This window comes from Gymnoscopelus braueri (genome assembly GCF_963280865.1).
Source record: "Gymnoscopelus braueri genome assembly, chromosome: 1".
NCBI classification, from domain to species: domain Eukaryota; kingdom Metazoa; phylum Chordata; class Actinopteri; order Myctophiformes; family Myctophidae; genus Gymnoscopelus; species Gymnoscopelus braueri.
The window spans coordinates 27,421,454-27,437,869 of NC_137603.1; the positions used below are offsets into that span (position 1 = coordinate 27,421,454).

Below are 16,416 nucleotides of genomic sequence, written 5' to 3' on the forward strand. Positions count from 1 at the left end.
CTAATCAGAACCACAATGATAGCATTTTTATCTATATTAAAAAAATTCTAAAATGTAACCATCACAGAGTACTAATGTGAGCTGAGGGATCCCAAAACCAGCCTCCCAGTCACACCTTTATAGAGCAGCTCCATGTTTGATATTTTCATAACCTCATAATCCTTATTAACTAGTTTCTGGCTTTGATATTATTTAGTATTTAGAGCCTATATACTGTATACAATATATATCTATGATTTAGTGATAGATCTGCCCTAGACCAAATGAATAATAATACTTAAAGAATAATAATACTAAAAATGAATGTTTACCAAAGATTTTAAACATACCGTTTTCCCATGCAAGCTGGGTGCACTGACAGTGTGTGTGATGTAGCCCATGGCTGGCATCGACCTTCTCTCGATCTGAGAAGTCTGTGAAGAGATGAGATACCTCAACAGCTTAATACAAATCATGTTAATCAAATCAAATCAAACAGAATGCCAAATTACAAGTGAATGTTCAAATGTGATTACAATCTCTGCTATAGCTGATGTTGCTAGCATAAAAAACTACAACAAACCATCCTGTCAGACTGTATCAAAGTTCACCACGTGAACCCTATGAACCTATTCTGGGCATATTATACTGTAGGCAAACATTCTGCAAAAACAGGTGAACATTCTGTGAAAATAGGCAAACATTCGGCGACTACAAGCCCACAACTCACTGCAAAGCGACCCATTGTGAGTCTGTACTGTATATTGGCTATTTCTGCTATTTTTAAGGTAAAACGAAGTACATGGGGTTTAAGTGGTTAAGGCACTGCTTGCAAGTTTGCAAAGAAAAGTGAGTGCACAGCAGATTTATTTTTCATCCATCCATTTCTCCGTTCTATCCCCTCCTACTCTTATTTGAAACAAGGTGTGCCCCGAGTTTGCCCCGAGATGCTACAGGGCTTGGGAAATTTGACATTTTTGCTTAATACACAAAATTAGTGAAGCTAGGCCTATCACACAACCTTAAAAGGACACAAACAACAAGAGATTTAATTAACTACACATAAATTATCCCAAACCTGCTTTCTTAAAATAACATTTGTTTGCTACTAGCAAGAGAAGCACTGTAAGCCATTCCCTTTGAGATTCCCATGCCACTATGTTTTTTGCTGTATAATAGGTTTTTTATTTAAATGCGAGATCAGAAGAAAGCGACCGCTGCTGATGTTTGAGATAGAGTTGCAATGTTTATTGGATGCTGAAAAGCCCTGGGCAAACTGGATTAGCTGCTAATAACACATACTCTTTAATGGTATTCCACAGAGGTCCATGGAAGCGCTCGATTCCATAGAAGCACTCGAGTCAGAGAGCACCATCAGCCTTAAAGATGCTGGGTCCACCGAAACGAAGTTCATCTGCAGAGTAAATTTAGCTCCCATAAACCATCACTTCCTTGGATGTTATTTGGTGAGATCACTGTGGCTCCCTTTGTTAAAAATGCATCTTCCTCTGAGTGTTTATTACATGAGTGTTTATTATAATTGTGTGAGAGACCATTCTATTTGCGACTCGTAATTAGTAACTTGGTGTTAGGGGGGTGAATGATGAGGAAACAGAGAGTCTGCCTTCACTTTGTTTACTTGTGCACAGCCGATGGGTTGGTTTTGAAACTTGTGTGCGCTGGCCAGTGTGGTGATGGGGTGTAGAGACAGCTTCTCACATGTGGAGGGTGTGGTGTAGTAGCAGCGTAGGGTGTGGATGGCAGGACGGCCCCTTGCTCAGTATTCTGTGGTGATGGCGGTGGTGGTGTGTGTTGTGCATGCACATGTGAGAGTGTGTGCATGTTGGAGCGTTGGGGACGATGCCTGATGTATACTTGGTTTGCGTGCCGTGTTGCGCACGCAGAAATAGCAGATGTACAAGCTTACGACGGATCGCATTCGTGACACTTTGTGAGCTTGTACATCTGCGTTTTTCGGTTAGCGTCACGGGAGCGCAACCAAGTATAAATCTGGCTTTAGCGAATGGGGGGGGGGGGGGTGGCGAGCTTGTGTTCTCTCGCTCTCTCTCTTTCTCTCTCTCTCTCTCTCTCTCACACACACACACACACACACACACACTAACGCCACCTGCAAAAAAACAGGCTGGGCGTGGACTGTGTGAATGGCTGTGTGATTCACATGAGCATCAAAGTGTTTGTGCTGGGAAGCTAGACTCTTCTCATGCTGGGCTTCCCATGGTGACCCTCCATTGCTACTTAACTCATAATGTCATAATGTCCTTTAACCGAAGCTCAATAGGAAGGAACGTCACGAAAGCATAATCCATAGTTACCGTGAGAATGAGAACCTTTGTGCTTTGGGTTCTGGCGAGTTACATGTGAAACATCTTGTTTTGCCCGCTGTCCCACGCTGATGACAGGCTATACTGCCATTTACACCACGCTAAAACACATATTATCGTTGTGCGATTATACTAGCATCATGTCCAGTGGGTGTACTTGTGTATCAAGCTGCCTCACGCTAAGGAAACAGGAGATATAGGCCACATATAGGCCACATGACTCAGGAACCGTTGGTTCCCAAGTCTACTCTAGTCTAAAGCATTGGTTCTAAAAGTGGGGTCACCCCCAGGTGTCCTTGGGGGTGGGGGGGGTACCAGGGCGTCCCCCGCAAAATGAGAGTGTCACAATCATTTTAACCCCTTTATCCATATTTTATACTTTGGCTATTCAAAAATAGCAGATATACAAGCTCATAGCACCGAGTGCTACTCTATGAGCATGTAGGATCTGCTATTTTTGATAAATCGTGAAAAGTTGTCCAAATCTTTGAATATATATATATTTTAAAGCGAACATTTGTAACTCAAATCTTTGCTTCTGGGGGTCCCTGGAACTAAATATTTTGAGATGGGGGTCCACGGCCAAACTAAGTACATTTACTCAAGTACTGTACTTGATTACAATTCTAAGGCATTTTTACTTTACTGGAGTATTTCCGATTCAATACTTCTACTTCTACTCCACTACCTCTCAGAGGCAAATATTGTACTTTTTACTCCACGACAAATATTTGAAAACTTTAGTTACTAGTTACTTTGTAGATTATGATTTATCATTACAAAAGATGCATTAACCACTTCAGCCCTGTATTTACTTAGGCTATTTGAAAATAGCCAATCTACAAGCTCACAACGCATCGCTTTGCGGCGCATTGTGAGCTTGTAGATCTGCAATTTTCTACAGATTTTGGTACATTTTATACATTTGAAAACTTGTGAAATGGGACATTTTCTGCGTACTTTGAGTATACGTTGACGCCAATACTTTTGTACTTTTACCAAGTACATTTTGAATACCAAACTTTCACTCGTAACCGACGATTTCTACATTGTGGTATTGATACTTTTACTCAAGTAAAACATGTGAGTACTTCTTCCACCACTACATTTAACCCCATTTAACCCATTCTAGCTATCAGTGGACAACTACTAAGCAGCTCCCCCAGGGTTCAGTATCTTGATCAATGACACTTCGACACTAAAGCCCGGAGGACGTTGGCGGGGATCCAAGCCACTGCCGCCTCTAACCATGCCAGACATGTGACAAAAGGCACAATCTTGGTTACATTATATATCGTCGCTGTCGGGCAGAAACCTCCTATCTCCATATTCTAACTTTTTGTGTATGTTTTAGGTAAATTAACACCCTACTTGATCATACTACAGTGTCACACAAAAGTATCAAAAGCAGCAGATCCACAAGCTCGAAGCACGGCTACGAAGCGACGTGTTTTGAGCTTGTAGATCTGCTACTTTTGAATTTGAATCCTGAGAAGTAACAGTTTTGGACATTTGGTTTCCACCTGACAGAGGCAATATATTAATTAAGGATCAAGTTGTCTAACTTTGCATCAATACAAGTAATTAGCATAATAGTCATCGACACGTGGAGTGCCCATGAATCACTTACACTCACCAGTCCATCTGTTGATGTTTACGTACAAGTACAAGGCCTTTTTTACTTTTACATTGACATTAAATTATTCTTGTTTAATGGTAAAGCAGAGTGATTTGAACTCTGTCTCACGTGCTGCTGTGCTGAACTCAAATTCCTCCACGCACCTTTATGTCTTACCCAGTGCTTAATTTGTAATTTATTAGGAGCCCGTCAGTCTTGCCAAAATCAGATTTATTTAATTTTCTTATTTTCTTTCTTCCAAAAATAGCCAAATATAAAACAGGGCTTAAGTGGTTAACGACTCTTAACTAGCCTACCGTTAAGCGGGCCTACCTGAGAGAGCTGGGTGCAGACACGTCCGGGGGAGATCGCTCGACCGCCGTCCCCCGGCGCCACCTCGTCCAGGGGCCTGACCGTCACCCTGTCCGAAGGGGTGTGCGGCCTCCGCGGGGACAGCGGTTTGAAGGACGCGGGCACTTCGCAGGGGGACGGGGGCACCGACATGGAACGAGGCATCTCCACGGTGACCCTGAAAGAGGCGGTGTCCATGAAGTCGGGGGGGCCGGCGTAGACGGGCGCCGTGGGGCTGCCGTGGCGGAACTGCTGTCGCTGCTGCCACTCGTACAGCTGCCACACCATGCCCTCCTTGTTGGCCACGCGGTCCTCTGTGGACATGCGGAAGTGGCTGAGCCGGTCGTGGGCATACTTGTAGTCACTGGGGAGATTGCGGGCCACTTGTGGGGAGCCGCTGGCGGACGGGAGACAGGTGGTCTTTGGCAACGACTGATAAGAGGCTTCCACTGCACTGGACTTCAGCTGGAGGGGAGGCGTCCGTCGGGGGAGGTGGTACTCTACTGCAGAATGAGCACTGAGGGCAAAAGTCAGTGGTGTAAAGTAACTAAGTACATTTACTTAAGTACACTTTTGAGGTATTTGTACTTTACTTGAGTACTTTTACTTCTACTCCACTACATCTCAGAGGCAAATACTGAACTTTTACTCCACTACAATTGTTTGAAAACTTTAGTTACTAGTTACTTTGGATTTAGTTGGTTAGTTTTGATTATTTTACAAAACATGCATTAGCCACTTCAGCCCTATACACATTTCGGCCATTTGAAAATAGCCGATCTACAAGCTCACAATGCGTCGCGCTATTTTCAAAATATTTTTCATTTGAAAACTTGTACGAGCTCTTGTCTTATTGGATCTTGTTTATTCGATACACTTATTTGTTTTAGCTCTTGCTCAATCGATTTTCCTATTTGTCTCATCTGTTTAAGAAAGTAGGTAGCTGATATATTGCACTTTTACCTTAGAGCTTTACTCGCAACTAAGCGCTATACTCTTAGTTGCTTGCTTTAGAAGAGAATGCACTTAAAACTTCTGGTGATTAGTAGTTTCCTTGCCTACCTATGTTGAATGCACTTATTGTAAGTCGCTTTGGACAAAAGCGTCTGCTAAATGACTGTAATGTAATGTAATGTAACAAACTTGTGCAATGGGACCTTCTGCATAATGAGTACTTTTACTTTTGTACTTTAAGTATATTTTGATACCAATACTTTTGTACTTCTACTCAAGCACATTTTTAATTACAGACTTTTACTTGTAACAGAGTATTTCTACATTGCAGTATTGATACTTTTACTTAAGTAAAGAAATGTAGTACTTTTTCCACCACTGGCAAAATTAAACACCTTTTAGATTCCTATCAACAGCACATGGTCACTGTGTGGGATGCACACTGTGTTATGTTCACAATACCCTCTGATGTGAATGATGTCCTGTGAGAAAAATGCAACTCTGGCCACTAGAGGGAGGTGTTGGCTCTATGTTTAGTATTTTGTTCTTTCTCAGCAAGGCATCAAATTGAATATGATGAAATTTGACTCAAATTGGTTACAAGTGATTTAACTGACCTTTTGGCAGGGTCTCCTTTCTGAACTTTGACCCAGTTCTCCACTTGCGACAGGGCAGTTTTCCTCGTCACCTTCTTCTCCGTGTCTGTCCGTGGAACAAAGCCCCTCTTATGCGCGCTGTTTCCGTTCTGTTCAGGTGGCAGGGGGACCTGCACCACCACGTGTTGGCTGTTCTTGTGAGAGGTGCCAGGGACCGGGTCTGGAGAGTTCCCCTCCAGCGCTGCTGCCTCTGTGGCCAGCTGGGAGGGCCTCACCTGGATCTCCAACCCGTACCTGACCTCCTCTCCCGGAGCCAGTCGACTGGCGTCTTCGTGAGGTTCCTCTCGGTCTGGTCTCTGGCTGACATTGACGTGGTTGGTCTGCGGGACCGCCTGCTGAGTCGTCTTCTCGGACCTCTCCAACTCTCTGGCAAAAAAAAGAAAGGACGATGGAGTGAGAGGTGCCATATTACAATAAATATATATAGCACGACACCGAGTGCCACGCTATGAGCTTGTAGATCTGCTATTTTTTTCAAATCAAGAACATTCGTGCAAATCTTTGAATATTATTTTTTTAAAGTGAACATTTGTAAAATATTTTGTTCCAGGGACCCCCCAGAAGCAAAGATTTGAGTTACAATTTTTCGCTTTAAAAATATATACATATTCAAATATTTGCACACATTTTTACGTAAAAAAAAATATATAGCAGATCTACAAGCTCGCCCGCGCTATGAGCTTGTATATCTGCTATTTTTTAATAGCCAAATAACTCAAAAGTGACACAGATGCGTTCCCTCTGCGTTCATTTTAACCCATTTTAATGGGTTAAAATGATAGCGGAATAGTACCTTATAATAGTCCCTCTGTTCACTGTGTTGTGTGGTTTTCAAAGTATTTAATGGCCTGACAAACTGTCTCACTTAGCCTAGCTACTCTCACAGATTAGTGTTGAATTAATTCCTCTTCATATAACTATTTATCTAACAGCTTCACCCTCTTTGGCAGAATAGATGAAGAAATGCAGCTTGAAATGGGGGGGATTACGCAGCATTAAGCAGAGGATAACGAGCCACAGTGGGCACTCCAATTAACCTGACGTGATCCAGGATGTAATTTCCTACTCCATTGACAGAATGGGATAATTGTATAAATAATCTGATTCATTGCCTAGTTGCTGAGGAAGATTTTCAATAACACCCACATCATTTCATGTTTTTAAAGGAGGGAGGAGCTCTTAACAGAGAAGCCACACAGAGTCCCCATGTGGATACAAAATGACTGTCATTTTGTTATAAACAAATAGCTTGGGGGAATCAGCTCTTCTATGCTATTAGCAGAACTTTCAATTAATTTAGCACTACAGTCAAATTCATTCATCTTTCTCTCTGTTACGTGACTAGGTTGTATGATTCACCATGACTCATTTCCAGACAGTTATTCCCACAACTGACAAAATGCTAAAGATATTTCATGGCAATTGACATTATTTCACCAATACAAAATCTGAAGGATGCTTAAAATGACAAAAAGGAAGAATGCTCTGGCATGGTTATCTCACACAGGTCACAGGAGTGCAAATATGTTTATCATTGATTATTTATTAGTAAATAATTTGCTTGTATGATTGTAATTTGTGATGCGTCAATGCGCAAAACAAATGGCCTCTGAGGAGACCAGTTTTCTACTACTACTATTATAATGTCTGTTCTACGGTACAACCAGGTCTGTATTTTCTTGGCAGAGTCAGGGTCTTTAGGTTCAAGCAGAGTGTAATGATTATTCTACCAAGCCACCATTGAAGTTTTTGATATTTTTGCACCACACCGGTGTACGACAAAGTACAAAATAGGGCTCAAGTGGTTAATTAAAATGTGTAATAGCCTATAAATGACGATGAGACGATGTGATGCGCTAAAAGCTAACATTACGTTGCAAGTTAGCTTGAAGAACAGTTCTTGTCGGTAAGCAACACCATTGTGCAATGCAGTATAAATGTAGCTCCTCCCATCAGGTACTCCATTCAAGTAAAAAATGAGTCATGGTTGCCTCCCAAACCAGAAACTATGGACCCTTGGCCATTGAGCCCTTCTAGCCTCTAGGTGGCATGATTGCACCACATATCCAAATGCTTCGCTTCACCTCACCTGGTTTCTGGCTGGTTTAGGAGTGCATCACAACCACCAGATGTTTAAATTCTGTAGTGGAAAATGCTTTTGTAATGTCACAAAGTTGTAGGGTGTCATTTGTAAAGGGGTTATCTTGCTATTTGTTGGGGGGGCCATAGCCGAATGGGTAGATAGGCTGCCTGTGAAACAGACAGTCCCAGGTTCAAGCCCTATGTCAAGGTGAACAAGACACTTAACCTCTAACTGCTCACCCCCTGTGCTCAAGTCTGCCCACTTGAGCAGCACTCAGCTGTGTGATGTTGAAAACTGAATTTCCCCAGTGGGAATTATTAGAGGGCGGTCAAGCACACAGTGCATAGGCACCCTATTGTATTTGTTGGCCAAAGGGTGGCGCTATAGAAAAATGGTAAATCACATCGCATCGCAAGGCTATGTGTTGTGAGCTTGTAGATTATTTTTGCTATTTTACTGAGCTTTTTGAATCTCAACCCTGACTACCCCATATTACTATAAAAACTGAAATAGGTAAACATGAAGTCAAAAGTAATACAAATTTAAATTAAGATTTAAAAACTATAATAACCATAATAACTGTACACACCACTGACATTCTAGCGGACCAAAACAGTTCTGGATATGCCTCACAAACTGGACCTGCTGGGATTGACTGTCTGCTTCTAAAGTTGAATGTCATTCAAATCTTTCAATAATTTAGCAAATTTAAGAAGAAATGACAAAACATCGGAATGTTCAAAAATAGCAGATCTATAAGCTCACAACACATTGCATCGTGATACGTTGTGAGCTTTTCGATCGGCTATTTTCACTATATGTTGTATTACGAAGTATATAAGGCTTAGAGCTACACTATGTAACTTTGTTAGTGAATAACATTTTATTTTGTTCAATCTGTTTGGCAGAGTATGTTAATACAATATAGCACAACTGCGGTGGTCTCCCTGCTCTTCTATTGAGAAATGTAGATCCTGTGGTAGGGCCTGACCACTACTGGATGACAAGTGGTACTGCCTGAAGGTCACATTTATTTTTTCTTCCCCTGAGCAAGCAGGTGTGCTCTATTAGCTCAGTGGTAAATAACAGCACTTCCGTGGGGGACCTGGGTTTGAGTGGGTACAGCCACACATGAGCGCCAACTTGACGCCCGGAAGTAGGAAGTCCCGTTCACTCCCATGTTAAGTTAAAGGAGAATTCCGGACAAATTAAGTGTTATCTTTGATGTCTCGTTACTCACCTAGCGACGTGAAAAGTGGCGTTCTTTTTTTCCATATATTCCCCTGTCGTCATTTTTTAAACCCCCTCCGTTGTCATAATGGGAGCGCGTGGGTAAGGGAAATTCGTCTATTATAACCGACGCAAAGTTGTTTTTTTCTCTACTAGTATTCATAGTAGAGTCTCATAGTCAAACATGCGTTGAAACTATCTGCGAGGCTGCCGTCAATGGCGAACGATTTAACACTGGTTGCTTGTTTCCAGATTCTGGCAACACGAGTTGCCAGGTTCTGGAAAGAAACAAGCATCCAGTGTTAAATCGTTCGGCAGTAGCGCTAGCCTCTCAGGCTAGCTACTCTCATGTTTGACTATCATGAGACTCTACTATGAATACTAGTAGAGAAAAAAACAACTTTGCGTCGGTTATAATAGACGAATTTCCCTTACCCACGCGCTCCCATTATGACAAAGGAGGGGGTTTAAAAAATGACGACAGGGGAATATAGGGAAAAAAAGAACGCCACTTTTCACGTCGCTAGGTGAGTAACGAGACATGAAAGATAACACTTAATTTGTCCGGAATTCTCCTTTAAAAACCGGAAGTTCCGGTCCGGTTTTTCCTATAACATGGGAGTGGACGGGACTTCCGACTTCCGGGCGTCAAGTTGGCGCTCATGTGTGGCTGTACCCAGTCTCGGGTATTCACCTGTTTCCTAGGCTGTGTGTTTTCCACTTCCTGTCGGATTTCATTGGATATCATTAGTCATCGGACCAGTTTCATTGGATTTCATTGGATCAAATCGACAGGAAGTGAAAAACACACAGGAAGTGGAAAGCCTAGGAAACAGGTGAATAGGGACATGAAAGCTGCAGAGTGCTGCTTTAAGTGGTTCAAGTACTTGGTCTATTAAAAAAACCATGCTGCCCGGTTGGCGCAGTGGCAAAATCCCTGCCCTGGAGATATATGTCACTGCATGTAATCCTACAGGCTGGGGCGGCACCTGTCAGCGGGGAGTGTTGGGCGGGAGGAGTAGAACGAAGGCTCTATGTCCTCCTGGTGGGGGCTCCTCACTGGCTGACTAAATTGAGGTGCAAAAGGGGGTAATAAATTATGCTGCCTTGAAAACACCACCATTACCTACTAACTGCAACACCAACACTACAGACAGCCTATATAAAACACATACATGCTTGGCACAAACATCTGCAAAGGATATTAACCCATTAAAACCAGGAACGCATCTGTGTAACCACTTAAACCATTATTTTATACTTTGGCTATTTTTGAAAAATCATGAAAATGTGTGCAAATCTTTGAAAATATATATTTTTGAAGCAAACATTTTCAACTAAAATCTTTGCTTCTGGGGGTCCCTGGAACAACATATTTTCAGACGGGGGTCAAACATTATTTTCAGACGGGGGTCCGCGGCCAAATACATATCATTTTGGGGATACTTGACATGAAGAAGTTGGGAGAACCACTGATATAGGATTTAGAAGACATTTGTAGATGCGTTCCCGGATTGAATGGGTTAAAACAAAGCAATTTAGTTGAACGATACAAAAGCGGTCTGCATGGTACCGTGATGTGTAAATGTGTTTGTGTTGTCGTGCTGCTCCACTGGCATCAGTAGCGAAGTCACTGGTCGTAATTGAATCCTTACGGTGGGAGAGCAGCTGAAAGCCAAGTCAATAAAGAGGGGCTAACCTCTTGACGGTGTGAGTGTGCTGCATCAGCGTGGCCTGGTTCATGGCTCGGATCCAGCCGTTCATGTCCTCCTGCGTGTCCGCACTGAAGAAGTACGTTCGCATCCCACAGTGCTCCGCCTGTGAGCCAATCACAGAGTTCTTATTGTAAATGTAGGAGCGCATTCCAGTGTGGCTCGCCTATCAGAAAGAGATGGAAAAAAACAATACATTAGGCCTGATATATACTTAGTTGTGTGCCGGTTATTGCGCACCGGAACTAGCCGATCTACGAGTTCATAGCGTGTCACAACAGCGTGCCACGTTGGTGAGCTTGTAGATCATCTATTTCTGGTGCGTGACACCGGCGCGCAACCTCAAGCTTCACGAGGGCAACACGAGAACAACAGAATGTGGCTGTCAGTGGTGTTGATGAGTCAAAAATGGCAGTCACTTGTGAGAAACCCAATTTGCTTGCTAATTTGCCAGCTTTTAGAAAAGTTACAGCCACTCTTTAGTGAAGAACAAAGAATGAAAGCAAAAGGTGCATAATAAACCCTGTTGTGCAATTTAAAGCTGGCCATGGCATGCAAACAGGCATAATGAGGGTTTAGTTTGGAGATTACTTTGCTTGAAAGCATCCACAGTTCAGTGCAATTTCTTTACAACTCTTATTGGAGTAGAGAAATCAGCCAGCGAAAACAGCAAACAAAAAGCAGTGAGCATTCTCAGTCAATAGCACATAACACACACACACACACATAACGCACGCACAATAACGCACACGAGAGAGAGAGAGAGAGAGAGAGAGAGAGAGAGAGAGAGAGAGTCACTTTACCTGGAATAGCATTTGTTTTGTTGCTATGGAATTCTGTTCTACTTTAGTAAGTTCACTTCGTAGTCTGGTCACTCAATCTGCCCCCCCACAGAGGAGAGCACTATGGTAATCAAATCCCAAACCCCCACCCCACCCTGCCTGGGCACGGGGCACCCTCTACTAGAGACAGCCAAGTGCTCCACAGACCACAGCACAACAGTGGTCAGCACTTTTCACACAATCGCAACGCTTGGCCTGGAGTTTCAACTCTGATATAAATCCTATCCAACTAGAAAGGAATTTCCCCTACATTAAACCAGGACTTTAAATATGTTTCTGACACCGTTTCTATGACCTAAAATAAAGTATAAAAAATGTATTTGAAAATATATAGTAATAAAGTATAGAATAATATAATAAAGTGTAAAAAGTAGCACATCCTTGTGTCCATGCATAACCATCCATGACTTGACAAAATTCAATCAATGTCTAACACTTCTCCAGGGCTCAATTTTAGTGTAAAACAAGTCAAAGGTTTATCACGGATCAAACTCATTCTATTTGTAACACAAACAGCAGGAGATGACCACAGAACTGTACAGCATAATCATGTTACCTTTCTGATTCTGTGGTATCTTGCATAACAACTTATGTCCTATATACTTTGGCTATTCAAAAATAGCAGATCTACAAGCTAATAACTTGTTGCATCACAATGTTGACATGAAAAGATTTAGAAAATTAAAACATTTCTTGATTCCATTTTTTTTTTGCTTGGTGAAAGTTTTTTTAAGCTTTGGTGAGATTTCAATAAGGAATATGTTTTTCTCTCACGCTTTCATTCAGCTTCCTTTAATTTTTTTCTGGGGATTCCACTATGTCCCTTCCATTTTTCATGCTGTCAAAACCTTTAATTCACAATTCTGAGCATATGCACTCCTGGCCAATGAGGCGATGGTCTCCATTCTACAAATATCACTGCCACTGAACCTGTTCTCTTTCATACTGAGCATTGTTCAACCCTGCCCCATCTCAACCATGTTGAGGTCTCCATTGTCTAGGAGTTCAACAGGAGGGGAGGTTTCGTCTTCATCACCACCACCAGTGTCTAGTCTCCAGGGGGGGGTCTCTCTCCATCATCATCATCATAGGCTCATCATCCTGTTAGCTTTAATGGAGCAAAAAGGAAGATACAATCTGCACTCTCTGTAGAGGTTTTAGGAGTCTTTTTTAATAATGTTTATGATCCGCAGCAGCAGTCTACCAAACAGACGTGTTTCGGCACACAGGCCTTCGTCAGTGTTAGGCACTGGAACTGGAACTGCATTCAAAAAGACTCCTAAGACCTCTACAGGGAGTACGTATTATCTGAATCTGCACCCAGTATATTCTTGAGCTTTTCCAGACTGTCCTCGAGTTGAGCGAGCCTTTCCCTTTGAAGTGAGCTGTAACCACTTAAACCCCATATGGGTAACTAGTCCCTCAGGGCTCAATAGTAGTGTATTTTCTGTTTTCTGTTATTGTGCGGAAAGCTTTAGCTGAAAATAGCCGATCGACAAGCTTGTCGATCTGCTATTTTCAGCGAAAGCTTTGCCCACAATACCGATGCTGGGGTTTAAGTGGTTAATGGAGTCTAATCACCAAAACGTGTAACCTTGATCTCAATCAATATTGTTATGCTTTCAACATGACCTCTCCTTATTGAAAAGTTGTTTAGGTTTGATGTTTACCTGTTATCAGAGTTTCTTTGAGCCATTACAGTTCTCTTTGCACTCTACTTACGGGACTATTTACCCTGTTTGTGTACTAGGGTTCATGCTTACGCTGATTTCGCACTTGTAAGTCGCTCTGGATAAGAGCGTCTGCAAAATGATTAAAATGTAATTTGTGATCATCTTAGCTGGTTCAATGGCCAGCAAATACGTGTTTTGATTGTAAAGCGGTGCATTATACAGCACCATGGACAGAGTGTGATCACTGCTGAATTCTCAACAGAGAAGTGCTGAGAGAACATCAGCAGGGAGCATGCAAAAAGTACACTCACAGTGAGTGAATGGAGACCCTGCGCCCCAACCTTTGATCCATTTTTAAAATGCAGTGATTCTTCCTTAATATGATCCCGCTTGATGACTGTTTTCCCCAATATTTCAACAAAAGTTGTTTTATCTTACTCACTGAGATATGTAATGCATGCAAAGCTGGCATAACTGTAAAGAAGGACATCTTTCTTTAAGTTGTATTTGCCCGCCCATTACACTATGTGAGTACAAAAGGATGGTAGCACTTTGCAACTGCGACAGCAAATGCACAGGAACTGTGGTTCTCCACATTTCATGTAACCTTTGAGTTGAACTTGTTCAGAGGCAAAATATGAACCAGAAGCTGGTACATAATGTGTATTTTTTTTATCGTTTAACAAAATCTATAAATCCTTCCACTAAAGATCCATTCACCTGCAGGACATATGTGTAAAGCCCATCTCTGTAAGGTAAAACAGATGAGATGGTCGCCACAAATCAGAAACACAAAGTCCCCGTTATAGCAGGTAAATCAACATGAATGCAGCATAATGATGGCGATGATGAGCCCTCAAAGAAAGCATATGAAACCAGAGAGGAGTGTGAATACACATGGTTGGGACTGGGACTGGGAGGAGATGGCGCAGCCCACCGTGAGACCCCCGTTATCCCACCATTCCCATGGCGATGAGAATGCGATGAGTGACATGTAGCTTGGTGGGGAAAATACCAGAGCTACCATCCATACAGTCCAAACCCATAGAAGTTACTTTTAATCCCAATTCCTGGCAATGTTAGTTCCATAGTGAGCCAAACACAGAGGAGGGAGCGCACACCTGTGTTGATGAGGTGCTCGCCACGGCAGGTAACAGTATTGACAAAGGATGAGGCCGCACAGCTCTTGGCCACGATGCAAAAGTCTATTTAAAAAGAAACCAACATTTCGACAGTGAAGTCTTCCTCAGGGTCCAAACCAAGAGGCAGACTTCACTGTCGAAACGTTGGTTTATTTTAAAAAAAACTTTTGCATCGTGGCTAAGTTCCATAGTGAGCAACACAGAACCAAAATAGTGTGAGTAGAAGCCTGGTTATTTATAAGTTAGTTTGTTAGTTTGTATTCACAGCCAAACAATTCACAGCAAAAAAAATAAATTAATTCAGCTCAGCATTGGCATTGTCCATCCATGTCCATAAATCTGACATTAATGCACATCATAAAATGTGCATTCATTGGCCGTTAGCATGGGATGAAACAACATGAGCTGTGGAAGGTGACTCACAGGTGAGGCTGAGGTGAAATCAAATACCTATTCATGCAAGACAGGTGGCCTGTGCGTTTCAGGACGGCCTCCTGCAGAGAACAGTGCTCGCTCCGCCCGCGTGCGCACACAGCGGGTCGCGGCGGGAGGCAATTGAGCAACAGGGAACGAGAGAGACACAGAAATGAGCGAACAGAGGAGAACAGAAAACAGCAGGGAGGTACTGTTGACTCCTTCATAAAGAACTGAAATGACCCCCGGGGTATGGTCGGTTGGCAGAAGTCATCTAAAAGCGTTGATTAGATTTACTAGGCAGTCACATCACTTACACAGCACGCCGAAGCACTATTCCAAGTAAGATGATGGTACAGTACATTATACGATGTCAGAGCAGCACAAAGAGGCTTCATTCACATTGGAAAAATCGAACAAGGAACTGTTCTCGTAACTTTTCAAATGTCTGATATTTAATTTCAAAAAGAAAAGTGCAATGCCGTATGTACAGTACATGTCACAAAAGATGCCAGTTGGCAGATTAAGTTATGCTAAGTGCTATGTTCATTGTGACACTTAGCTGTAATTGAACTGCTCTCAGGTCAGATCTAATGAAATATCCCGCTCCATATTATGTGATTGCCCAGGGAGCTAAGGTGAGCAGAGGTTCCGTATACAATGTGGTTAATTGGCCGAGCCGTAATGTGCAATTGTACACACTGCACAGATCATCTGACTGAGTCCATTATAAATAGGCTGCACAATATATACTCCACCAGCAGGGGAGAGGAGGAGAAGGTGGTATGGAAAGAAATGGATTCTTTCTTCATTAATTCTGTGTAATGAGAACCTGAGGATCAGGGGATATGTGTCACACACGTGGGCAGACAGGCACACATACGGTGTATTCACGCACACAGTAAAATCCTCTGTGTTCATTTATCCATTCCAAGAGTGTAGGAATTGAACCAAATAGACAAGGAAGGTTCCATTTGGTTCCATTTGTACACACTGGAGTTAAATTAACACTTAGGATTTTACTGTGTACACACACCCTGACCCCAAAGGAACAAAAGGCCCAAGTACAAAGGACCAACGCATATTGCAAAAGAAAACCCTTGAGCTACTGTAGCACATCGTACATTCAAGGAGTAATTGTTCTTTCCATCAAGCACTGTGCTTCAACCAAGAGGGAGATGGATCATGTAAACACTGTACACTGCAACCATTAGACACTAACCCCACTCCCCAAAGTGAACGAAAGTGAAAAAAGAGTCTGCTAAGCGCAGGGAAGAGCTCCGTCCCTCACCTTTCAAGCAAGTGTAAGATACAATTACAAAAACCTCTGTGGTAGTTGTGCATTGACTACTGGGTTTAAAACATGCTGAGTAAACACAGAATCCCAGAGGAGCATATGGGTTGTTCCTTCAGAAGCCAA

The 16,416-nt window shown here is 42.4% G+C and overlaps 1 protein-coding gene across 7 annotated transcripts in view; it reads right to left on the bottom strand.

Annotated features, from left to right (window-relative positions):
• The window catches only part of plekha7b (pleckstrin homology domain containing, family A member 7b), a 107,043-nt gene that overhangs the window by 28,172 nt on the left and 62,455 nt on the right, over window positions 1-16,416 (bottom strand). For 6 of the 7 annotated variants that reach the window (XM_080437356.1, XM_080437353.1, XM_080437354.1 and 3 more), the window contains exons 7-10: window positions 10,913-11,091; window positions 5,862-6,266; window positions 4,273-4,807; window positions 330-413 (exon numbers count right to left, since the gene is read on the bottom strand). In XM_080437356.1, coding sequence (XP_080293482.1) covers window positions 330-413; window positions 4,273-4,807; window positions 5,862-6,266; window positions 10,913-11,091 — 1,203 coding nt within the window. Of the gene's footprint in view, window positions 1-329; window positions 414-4,272; window positions 4,808-5,861; window positions 6,267-10,912; window positions 11,092-15,032; window positions 15,096-16,416 lie in introns of those variants that run through there. The other variant, XM_080437355.1, reaches the window with a different exon arrangement.